The sequence below is a fragment of the Coregonus clupeaformis genome, chromosome 1, assembly GCF_020615455.1.
Source record: "Coregonus clupeaformis isolate EN_2021a chromosome 1, ASM2061545v1, whole genome shotgun sequence".
Classification (NCBI taxonomy): domain Eukaryota; kingdom Metazoa; phylum Chordata; class Actinopteri; order Salmoniformes; family Salmonidae; genus Coregonus; species Coregonus clupeaformis.
The window spans coordinates 54,748,680-54,761,498 of NC_059192.1; the positions used below are offsets into that span (position 1 = coordinate 54,748,680).

The 12,819-nt window shown below is 41.3% G+C and overlaps 1 protein-coding gene across 1 annotated transcript in view; it reads left to right on the forward strand.

The window, feature by feature from the left end:
• Nucleotides 1-290: 290 nt before the first annotated feature.
• Nucleotides 291-12,819, forward strand: part of LOC121570819 (neuroendocrine convertase 2-like) — a 112,782-nt gene continuing 100,253 nt past the window's right edge. Inside the window, exon 1 of the mRNA XM_041882208.1 lies at nt 291-977. Coding sequence (XP_041738142.1) covers nt 792-977 — 186 coding nt within the window. The 5' untranslated portion in view covers nt 291-791. The remainder of the gene's footprint in view (nt 978-12,819) is intronic.

A 12,819-nucleotide genomic window follows, 5' to 3' on the forward strand; every position in this document is an offset into this window, starting at 1 on the left:
TTTATACTACATGGTATTGTGTTGTGGACTCAAAGACCTGTACCCTGGTTTGCTTTGGGTCCAGACCTCCAATCAATGCCCCCATTAGAGACCTGAAGGGCCTTTTCTGGTTCATTTCATACAGAAGAAGACATAGCCTCAGACCCATCACACAGCAAGCAGAGAAAAAGGAAAAAAGCATCTGTCTGAAAAGGAAAAAAGCATCTGTCTGTATCTGGGAGCCCCTCCCCCCCAGATATTTTTCTGCACACCAAGAGGTCTAATAACACAAGGAATCATACACAGAGTTATTTGAGGAGCACAATATAGGCCTAGCTGCTGTAGATGTTTCTATTCAGGGCCTTGTCTGCCGCGCCAGTGTGCTTAGCACAATTTCTGACCAGAGAAGGAATTCTCCAGGGTCCTAAAAGTGTCCTCGTGCGCTCGATAGCGCGAGCATTCCTTTCTTCCAAAACGCACCAGAGCAGAGAGAGAGAAGAGACAGACACCAGCCGGTGCCGATTGGTGGGACGTCACGCATAGAGGACCCGAATAGAGGGGCTGATAAATGATAGATGAAGGAGGAGAGAGAGCTGAGGATGCAGGTTTGGTCCCAAACACAACCATCCATCGAATCGTCTCGTAGCATCGCCCACGGCAAAGAGACGCTAAAACCTGAAGGACGGTCCAACTTCCACTAGTCCTCCACTGCCGAGGAGATGTATTCACAAAAGGTCTGATTCAAATATCTCTTCAGAGGACTATCCTGCCCGCATAATTCACTCCGACAGGTACCTTGATACAAGCCAGAAATGATGATTGGATCATTCAGATATGGGACAGCAGTTGTATTGATATTACTAAAAGCACTGGTTCTTGCGACACAAGCCACAGAGGAAGGGATCTTTACAAATCATCTCTTGGTTCAGTTGCATGAAGGCGCACAAGATGAAGCGCACCAACTTGCAACGGAGCACGGGTTTCATAGCGCTCGGAAGGTAAGATATGGCATCATGTAGGCTAATGATGGGTTTTCGATTCGAAATTCGCAACTAGCCTAAAGCTTCATTTGCATTGATGAACATGCCCAGTGTTTTTGTCACTCAACTCTACTTTAAAATAATGCTCATGTTTATTTTTTCATTTATATTGCCTAGAATATTACAAATCCTATTTTGGCTATGATTTTACCAACATAAATACTTGTTTTGACTTTAGTTAAAATATTTAAATATATAGCCTATTATTTAAAATATGCCTGTGCCTATTTGTTTTGTTTTTCAGATTACCATCAATTAAGTTGATCTGTATAATTTATTTTGTTACATATTATCTAAGCCTATGTTGCTTCATTAAGCCTTAGGAACATTAACATAAATATAAAGTCAGCCTTAATTTCTGCTATATTCTAACATATTGCCAATCTATTTCTTGGCCGCCAGTAATTTTGGAAATGAGAAATGTGGGGTGAATAGATTATATGAATTAAGGTATATATAGTACACTGTTAAAATTAAGTGCTTTGTAACACCAAAACTAGTGGCAACTGAGCTGCCACAAATTTGAAGGAGACGAAACCGTAACTTTGGTGGAGTATTGAAACACATTATCCTGAGATGTTTTGAAATGTTACATGGTGTGTTGTAACACCACTAAATCAAGTATTGTGCAACACCCTGCCAGGTACAAGATTGAAAACACTATTTTGGTGTTTCGAGTCTTGTTTAGTACATAATTAGATACCTTCTCTTTTGGTGTCGTTTTCCGCTCTCTAAGTCTTCTAAACACCATTATGATGTTTTGAATCCTGTCAAGTGCAGAATTAGATCCCTTTTTCTGAAATGTCTTTATGTTTAACATTGTTTTATGTATTTGATCATTTGCCATTATATACCATTTGGCAGGCATTGTCAAGCACAGTGTTCAAACCACCAGCAGTAACTGGAGGTTGAACTGCAAGAATTGAAGATTCTGCACTTGCCTCTTCCATTGACAATCATAAATGTGGGAATGGGTGTTGTAGCATAGCGGTTAAGAGCGTTGGGACCGTGACTGAAAGGCAACTGTTTTAAAGTCACCATTGGCCTGATGGTGAAATCCCTGAGCGGTGTCCTTCCTCTCCAGCAACTGAGTTAGGAAGGACACCTGTATATTTGTAGTGACTGGGTGTATTGATACACCATCCAAAGTGTAATTAATAACTTCACCATGCTCAAAAGAATATTCAATATCTGCTTTTTTAATTTTACCCATATATCAATAGGTGCCCTTCTTTGCGAGACATTGAAAAACCTCCCTGGTCTATGTGATTGAATATGTGTTTAAAATTCACTGCTCGACTAAGGGACCTTACAGATAATTGTATGTGTGGGGTACAGAGATGAGGTAGTCATTAAACAATAATGGAATGAGTCCTTGCAACTGATGGATATTTTTTAGTTAACTATGAGATAAAACTGGGGTAATCACGAACATAGAGTTAGAATTATTTGTTGCTGGGCCAGGAACTCAATTGGGTCATTTCACTGTGTGTGTGTGTGGGTAAAGTGGGAATCTGACCTAGGGTCGAATTGCTCGCTCTTACTTAAATCCATGGCTGTTCTACTTTACGAGAGACTGAAATCAGATTGTGGCCTTTTGCCTCTCTCCTCAAACAAAGTGGAAAAAGCGGCCAGGATTGAGCAAAGTTCAGGCTAAACCTTTGTCTCTCCTGGCTATCTTCTTGATTGATTAAAGCATGATGGGGTTGGGTTTGTGTATGTTTGAAAGATTTAAGTATGGACCTGTCATGTTCAACAATCAGTCTTCAGGTCAAGCCCGGGAGAGTGTTTTTGCAAGATAAGGGATTGATTGATTGTATTACTATTGATTCTGAACTGAATGAAAGTCGAATTTAGCCGCCATCATAGACAAAGGAAGTGGGCGGAGCGATAAAGAGCGGGAAACTGAAGAGGGGGGGATTTTAAGCTAGGGTGTGTGTGAAGGAGACTATACAGCTAGGGAAGAGAGAGAGAAAGGAGGCCTAATCTGCAGATTAGCCTGGCTTTGTTGAAATTGTAATAAAGTCATTCTTGATTCTACAAAAACTCTGAAAGAACTTTGATTTTTAATAAAGTATAGTGATTATTTTCCACAACACAACTTATAGTGTGACTTGTTTAGCACATCTTTACTCCTGAACTTATTTAGGCTTGCTATAACAAAGGGGTTGAATACTTATTGACTCAATACATTTCAGCTTTTCATTTTTTGTTAATAAAAAATTAAAAAATTAAAAAAACATAATACCATTTTGACTGTATGGGGTATTGTGTGTAGGCCAGTGACACAAAATCTCAATTTACTCTATTTTATATTCAGGCTGGAACACAACAAAATGTGGAAAAAGGCAAGAGCTCTGAATACTTTCTGAAGGCACTGTATGCTTCATGCTCTTTAACAAAGATTAATTAACTGAATTCTCAATGTAGAAAATTGACACCATTTTATCAGAAACCAGCAGAATGCTTTCTCTTCAGATGTGGCAGTTGATCACCCATCTATTTATCCAACCACTTATTAAACAGCCCAGTGAATGCAGGCCTTGTCAACAAACATCAAACACGCTAAGCAGCCATTGATGTCTGAACAGGAAAAATTATCCCCCTGACTGTCAGAATAAGAGTGCGAGCGCAATTACTTGGAGAGCAAGGCATTGAAGCGTAGCCTAAAAATCGAGGGTATTGTTGTGTGGTGAATTAAGATGTTCACCTCGGCATTCAAAATAATGGCATGTCCCTCTTGGCTACTCATGATTTGATGTTTAATTTGACATGGATAATTAGATACTGAATGCGTGTTGTTTTGACTGAGGTTTAATGGCAGCATCTCTGACTTATTTCTGAAAGTGTCCTTTTCCTTGTAGACACTATCATACAGTAGGCTACCCCCATCCATTCACTCCTTCACTGCTTCACACATACACCGTCTCTGGATTATGTAATCTCCAGTGTTATTTGTATCCATAGCACATGCGCCATTTAACAATATCTGTGCAGTTTGAATTATCTCTTATTCATGCTTAATTAATTCAAGAAGTATGGAGACACATACTGGTGCAGACACTTCAACACAAAAACACAATGCAAGCACGCACAAACACACGCACACACACACACACACACACACACACACACACACACACACACACACACACACACACACACACACACACACACACACACACACACACACACACACACACACACACAAACACACACACACACACACACACACAAACACCACGTCCGCATTAAGCCAATTCCCTAATATATACTTTAAACAAGATGGTGCCGACAGACACAGTCGCCCTGTTTCTAGCTCCTAACTTTGCAGGATGTTTTTTTTTTCAGTGTTATTTCTTACATTATTTGCTCAGAACGTTTCTTGTGTTAATACCTACAGCCGGAAATAACTTTGGGATATTAGATCGGCGGTCACTCACCAGAATTCCGAGCAGAAATTAGACTTCCCTGACCTGGATCCTTTGTGCAGCTCCATTCATCCCTGGGGCTGCACTAAAACAGCAACTTCGGAGAGGAGGTAGAAAGAGTGGGGACCTATTCAGACTCAGGCGGCGTGCATACCATTCACCACTTCCGAGTATATTACTCGCTAATGTTCAGTCCCTGGACAATAAAGTAGACGAGCTCAGGGCGAGGATCTCCTTCCAGGGAGAAGGGACTGTAACATACACTATTCTACGGAATCATGGCTCTCTTCGGATATACACTCCTTCCTAATATTGAGTTCTACCTCCTTTTGCCCTCAGAACAGCCTACATTTGTTGAGGCATGGACTCTACAAGGTGTCGAAAGCGTTCCACAGGGATGCTGGCCCATGTGGACTCCAATGCTTCCCACAGTTGTGTCAAACTGGCTAGATGTCCTTTGGGTGGTGGACCATTCTTGATACACATGGGAAACTGTTGAGCATGAAAGACCCAGCAGTGTGACAGTTCTTGACACACTTAAACCGGTGCGCCTGGCACCTACTACCATACCCCATGCAAAGGCACTTAAATCTTATGGTTTGCCCATTCACCTTCTGAACGGCACACATAAAAATCCATGTCTCAATTGTCTCAAGGCCTAAAAATCCTTATTTAACCTGTCTCCTCCCCTTCATCTACACTGATTGAAGTGGATTTAACAAGTAACATCAATAAGGGATAATAGCTTTCACCTGGATTGGAAAGACCAGGTGTTACTAATGTTTTGTACACTCAGTGTATTGTTCCTGTCCATTCAGCCAGCAGGGTTCTCCATCCATCGCATGGACACGAACAAAGAACTCTCCAGGAAAAAGAAAGGCTGAGGGTTTTGTTTCATGATTAACAACTCATGGTGTGATTGTGGTAACGCACAGGAACTCAAGTCCTTTTGTTCTCCGGATCTGGAATACCTAACCATCAAATGCCGAATGCATTACCTACCTAGATTATTTTATTCGTTCATCTTCACTGCCGTGTATAATCCCCCCCCCCAGACTACACTGCGACGGCTCTCAAGGAACCACACTGACCTACAGTACCAGTCAAAAGTTTGGACACACCTACTCATTCAAGGGCTTTTCTTTATTTTTACTATTTTCTACATTGTAGAATAATAGTGAAGACAACAAAACTATAAAATAACACATATGGAATCATGTAGTAACCAAAACAGTGTTAAACAAATCAAAATATATTTTATATTTGAGATTCTTCAAATAGCCACCCTTTGCCTTGATGACAGCTTTGCACACTCTTGGCATTCTCTTAACCAGCTTCATGAGGAATGCTTTTCCAACAGTCTTGAAGGAGATCCCACATATGCTGAGCACTTGTTGGCTGCTTTTCCTTCACTCTGCGGTCCAACTCATCTCAAACAATCTCAATTGCGTTGAGGTCGGGTGATTGTGGAGGCCAGGTCATCTGATGCAGCACTCCATCACTCTCCTTCTTGGTGAAATAGTCCTTACACAGCCTGGAGGTGTGTTTTTGGTCTTTGTCCAGTTGAAAAACAAATGATAGTCCCACTAAGCGCAAACCAGATGGGATGGCGTATCGCTGCAGAATGCTGTGGTAGCCAAGCTGGTTAAGTGCGCCTTGAATTCTAAATACATCACAGACAGTGTCACCAGAAAAGCACCCCCACACCATCACACCTCCTCCTCCATGCTTCACGGTGGGAACCACACATGCGGAGATCATCTGTTCACCTACTCTGCGTCTCACAAATACACAGCGGTTGGAACCAAAAATCTCAAATTTGGACTCATCAGACCAAAGGACAGATTTCCACCGCTCGAATGTCCATTACTCATGTTTCTTGGCCCAAGCAAGTCTCTTCTTTTAATGGTGTCCTTTAGTAGTGGTTTCCTTGCAGCAATTCGACCATGAAGGCCTGATTCATGCAGTCTCCTCTGAACAGTTGATGTTGAGATGTGTCTGTTACTTGAACTCTGTGAAGCATTTGGGCTGCAATTTCTGAGGCTGGTAACTCTAATTAACTTATCCTCTGCAACAGAGGTAACTCTGGGTCTTCCTTTCCTGTGGTGGTCCTCCTGAGAGCCAGTTTCATCATAGCGCTTGATGGTTTTTGCGAGTGCACTTGAAGAAACTTTCAAAGTTCTTGACATTTTCCGAATTGACTGACCTTCATGTCTTAAAGTAATGATGGACTGTCATTTCTCTTTGCTTATTTGAGCTGTTCTTGCCATAATATGGACTTGGTCTTTTACCAAATAGGGATGTCTTCTGTATACCACCCCTAACTTGTCACAATACAACTGATTGGCTCAGTTGAGAAGGAAATACATTTCACAAATTAACATTTAACAAGGCACACCTTTTAATTGAAATGTATTCTAGGTGACTACCTCATGAAGCTGGTTGAGTGAATGCCAAGAGTGTTCAAAGATGCCATCAAGGCAAAGGGTAGCTACTTTGAAGAATCTCAAATATAAAATATATTGTGATTTGTCTAACACCTTTTATGTTACTACATGATTCCATATGTGTTATTTCATAGTTTTGATGTCTTCACTATTATTCTACAATGTATAAAATAGTAAAAATAAAGAAAACCCTTGAATGAGCAGGTGGGTCCAAACGTTTGACTGGTACTGTATGTGCAAACTGGAAACCGTATATCCTGAGGCCGCATTTACAGTAGGTTGGGATTTTTAACCCTTTAGACCTCAATAGAATTTTACAATGCTGCTTTAGAGTTCTGAGAATTTTCAAGATAAAGCTAATTTTCTCACACATTTCAAACAGAAATAGGTAAAAAAAAAAAAAAAAAAAGACAATTACAAGCTAACTTGGTTTTAATAAGCACAATAGGAATAACACTAATTGTGTCTTCAATTGTGTAGACACTCACTATCGAAAAACAATTAACACTCAACACAAGAAAAACCTTATAGTATTTCAATTGTAGTACATTTTACTAAATTACTCACTCAAAATGTACCAAGTATAGTGTATTATACTTAGAAATATTAATTACAAAAAAATTACAAAAATAATCCAACATGTGACCAGAGAACAATATTCAGAGAGTATTTCAAAACCCACACAAAGTAGGCTCTTGGATTGACAAAGATTCTTACTTCTTTAACAATAAAATAATGCAATCTATTCAGAGACTATTTTAAAATGTAGATAACCTCTCTCAATAAGATTTAGTACAGACTAGGCCTGAAAAATTGTAGAAATAGTAACCAACTTTGACAACAATTCAGTAAATGACAAGTATTAGATAGAGAAATATTCAGAGCAAAACTCCAACTATACCAAGTATTAGATAACGACAGATACAGAGATAAGATACAAAACACAACAACTGTTAAGAGATCATTTTTTAAGTACACAATTTCCCTATAAAATGTGTAGGACAAATTCATATTTCACACTGTCACTTACAGTGGGGAGAACAAGTATTTGATACACTGCCGATTTTGCAGGTTTTCCTACTTACAAAGCATGTAGGGGTCTGTCATTTTTATCATAGGTACACTTCCACTGTGAGAGACGGAATCTAAAACAAAAATCCAGAAAATCTCATTATACGATTTTTAAGTAATTAATTTGCATTTTATTGCAAAGTATTTCAGAAAAGCAGAACTTAATATTTGGTACATAAACCTTTGTTTGCAATTACAGAGATCATACGTTTCCTGTAGGTCTTGACCAGGTTTGCACACACTGCAGCAGGGATTTTGGCCCACTCCTCCATACAGACCTTCTCCAGATCCTTCAGGTTTCGGGGCTGTCGCTGGGCAATACGGACTTTCAGCTCCCTCCAAAGATGTTTTATTGGGTTCAGGTCTGGAGACTGGCTAGGCCACTCCAGGACCTTGAGATGCTTCTTACGGAGCCACTCCTTAGTTGCCCTGGCTGTGTGTTTCGGGTTGTTGTCATGCTGGAAGACCCAGCCACGACCCATCTTCAATGCTCTTACTGAGGGAAGGAGGTTGTTGGCCAAGATCTCGCGATACATGGCTCCATCCATCCTCCCCTCAATACGGTGCAGTCGTCCTGTCCCCTTTGCAGAAAATCATCCCCAAAGAATGATGTTTCCACCTCCATGCTTCACGGTTGGGATGGTGTTCTTGGGGTTGTACTCATCCTTCTTCTTCCTCCAAACACGGCGAGTGGAGTTCAGACCAAAAAGCTCTATTTTTGTCACATCAGACCACATGACCTTCTCCCATTCCTCCTCTGGATCATCCAGATGGTCATTGGCAAACTTCAGATGGGCCAGGACATGCGCTGGCTTGAGCAGGGGGACCTTGCGTGCGCTGCAGGATTTTAATCCATGACGGCGTAGTGTGTTACTAATGGTTTTCTTTGAGACTGTGGTCCCAGCTCTCTTCAGGTCATTGACCAGGTCCTGCTGTGTAGTTCTGGGCTGATCCCTCACCTTCCTCATGATCATTGATGCCCCACGAGGTGAGATCTTGCATGGAGCCCCAGACCAAGGGTGATTGACCGTCATCTTGAACTTCTTCCATTTTCTAATAATTGCGCCAACAGTTGTTACCTTCTCACCAAGCTGCTTGCCTATTGTCCTGTAGCCCATCCCAGCCTTGTGCAGGTCTACAATTATATCCCTGATGTCCTTACACAGCTCTCTGGTCTTGGCCATTGTGGAAAGGTTGGAGTCTGTTTGATTGAGTGTGTGGACAGGTGTCTTTTATACAGGTAACGAGTTCAAACAGGTGTAGTTAATACAGGTAATGAGTGGAGAACAGGAGGGCTTCTTAAAGAAAAACTAACAGGTCTGTGAGAGCTGGAATTCTTATTGGCTGGTAGGTGATCAAATACTTATGTCATGCAATAAAATGCAAATTAATTACTTACAAATCATACAATGTGATTTTCTGGATTTTTGTTTTAGATTCCGTCTCTCACAGTTGAAGTGTACCTATGATAAGAATTACAGACCTCTACATGCTTTGTAAGTAGGAAAACCTGCAAAATCGGCAGTGTATCAAATACTTGTTCTCCCCACTGTAAGTGTTTGCATTTAGCCTACAACATGTCATGGAACTTCTGGAAGCATGGCCCCATCCTACAAAGTGGCACAGAATACGTAGAGCACCCAAAGGTGGTTTCTACATATCTCCCACTCTTTGCCCTGTTTCCACTCTGGATGCACACCACACACCCTCTTTTGCGCCCTTCAAACTTCACCAGGGAGTGGCCTGCTTTCAAATTATGAGTAACAACTCCTTCCCTGAGCTGTTCGTGGGCAGAAAAAACACATCTCTTTTGTCTACCGTCAAATTTGATCATTGCCTCATCCACAGAGAGGGTTTACCAAGGGTGAAATTGTTTGGGGAAGTTGTGTTGCAAAATTTGGATGAAAGACCTAAAGATCGCTTTATTTAATCAGATCAATTTTTAAGCTAACAAGGGGTAGGCCTATGCTTTTAGCCATTTTCTTTAACAAAAGCCACAATACCCTCACATACCCCCTCAATACAAGCTCTGGTTTAACTTAACACACCAAGCTCTTCACTGACATATTGACACTGACACTGACATATTTAAGGAATGTATGCTGACTGAAGGAATTGGCTGACAAAATCTATTGATAGTAGACTATAATTTAATCTGTCAAACAGGTAGGCTGTCACGATCGTCGTATCGAGTAGACCAAGGCGCAGCGTGTTGAGCGAACATACTTTATTTAATTAAAGTGCACACACGAATAACAAAACAACAAACGATACCGTGACGTCCTAAGTCTAAACCCAACCAACTGGAACAAGATCCCACAAACACTAAGGGAAAACCGACAGTTTAAATATGGCTCCCAATCAGAGACAACCAGCCAAGCTGACACTCGTTGCCTCTGATTGGGAGTCACTCAGGCCAACATAGAAATAAACAAACTAGAACTCCCAACATAGAAACAGAACACATAGAATGAACACACCCTGGCTCAACATATAGAGTCCCAGAGCCAGGGTGTGAAATAGGCCTACCTCTTATTTCTTGAATAGGAACAAATAGGATCCAGCACAAAGACCAGCACAAAATGAAGACTGTTTAAAGGAATTAGGCCTTCTCGAAATAGCCTACTTTCAGCACCCATGCGCTCAGCGTCTGTCGCTTCATAGTAATGTAAGTGTTGTAAATTACACCAATATGGCTTATTGTGAGGACAATAACTCTGAAAGCGTCATTATGGGCAAAGAAACATATTGTTTTTATTAAATCAATAATAGCGGTAGCAAGCTTACCTCCGGTCCTCCTTCCCATCTTTGCGCTCTCCCTCTCAGACTAAACAGGACATCAGTAGACCTAGTCCGTACTCACAGATTTTTTGTATTTTTTTTTACAAATAAAAACATATTTGGGGGAAGAAGCCTTTGACTTGCCTCCTAAAGTGCCACCGTACACAGCGCAAAATGGCTTACATCAGCAAGAGCAGGGCAGGCCGGAGCTCATGAATGGGAATGCCTATCCATTGAAGTGTGTAATGTTGTATAGCCTAGTTTTATACACACCATCCCAGCAGCGCAAAAACTTGGGAAGGTAGTACATTTTCTTAGAAATGTGCTTCTCCGAGCATGCTCTTTGTATAGCCTCGGCCTATAGCCTATACTATAGGCTATGCATAATTTTATTGAGACCACACTAGGCACACTTGATATTGCATGCCCAGCAGAGAATTAGAGATGAGGGGAATCAACGGGCACACATCTGGATACTACAATAAGTTCCTCGGCGTACATATCACTGACAAACTGAAATGGTCCACCCACACAGACAATGTGGTGAAGAAGGCGCAACAGCATCTCTTCAACCTCAGGAGGCTGAAGAAATTTGGCCTGTCACCTAAAACCCTCACAAACCTTTACAGATGCACAATTGAGAGCATTCTGTTGGGCTGTATCTCTGCCTGGTACGGCAACTGCACCGCCCACATCCGCAGGGCTCTCCAGAGGGTGGTGCGGTCTGCACAACGCATCACCGGGGGCAAACTACCTGCCCTCCAGGACAGCTACAGTACCCAATGTCACAGGAAGGCCAAAAAGATAATCAAGGACAACTACCACCCGAGCCACTGCCTGTTCAACCCGCTATCACCCAGAAGGCGACGTCAGTAAAGGTGCATCAAAGCTGGGACCGAGAGACTGAAAAACAGCTTCTATCTCAAGTCCATCAGACTGTTAAACAGCCATCACTAGCACAGAGCGGTTGCTGCCTACATACAGACTTGAAAATCACTGGCCACTTTAATAAATGGAACACTAGTCACTTTAATAATGCCACTTCAATAACATTTGCATTTCTTGCATTACCTATCTCATATGTATATACTGTATTCTATACTATCTATTGCATCTTAGCCTACGCCGCTCTGACAATGACATTGCTCATCCATATATTTATACAGTTGAAGTCAGAAGTTTACATACACTTAGGTTAGAGTAATTAAAACTCGTTTTTCAACCACTCCACAAATGTCTTGTTAACAAACTATAGTTTTGGCAAGTCGGTTAGGACATCTACTTTGTGCATGACACAAGTAATGTTTCCAACAATTGTTTACAGACAGATTATTTCACATATAATTCACTGTATCACAATTCCAGTGGATCAGAAGTTTACATACACTAAGCTGACTGTGCCTTTAAACAGCTTGGAAAATTCCAGAAAATGATGTCATGGCTTTAGAAGCTTCTGATATAATTTGACATAATTTGAGTCAATTGGAGGTGTACCTGTGGATGTATATCAAGGCCTACCTTCAAACTCAGTGCCTCTTTGCTTGACATCATGGGAAAATCAAAAGAAATCAGCCAAGACCTCAGAAGAAAAATTGTAGACCTCCACAAGTCTGGTTCATCCTTGGGAGCAATTTCCAAACGCCTGAAGGTACCACGTTCATCTGTACATACAATAGTACGCAAGTATAAACAACATGGGACCACGCAGCCGTCATACCACTCAGGAAGGAGATGTGTTCTGTCTCCTAGAGATGAACGTACTTTGGTGCGAAAAGTGCAAATCAATCCCAGAACAACTGCAAAGGACCTTGTGAAGTTGCTGGAGGAAACAGGTATAAAAGTATCTATATCCACAGTAAAACAAGTCCTATATCGACATAACCTGAAAGGCCACTCAGCAAGGAAGAAGCCACTGCTCCAAAAACGCCATAAAAAAGCCAGACTACGGTTTGCAACTGCACACGGGGACAAAGATCGTACTTTTTGGAGAAATGTCCTCTGGTCTGATGAAACAAAAATTGAACTGTTTGGCCATAATGACCATCGTTATGTTTGGAGGAAAAAAATGGG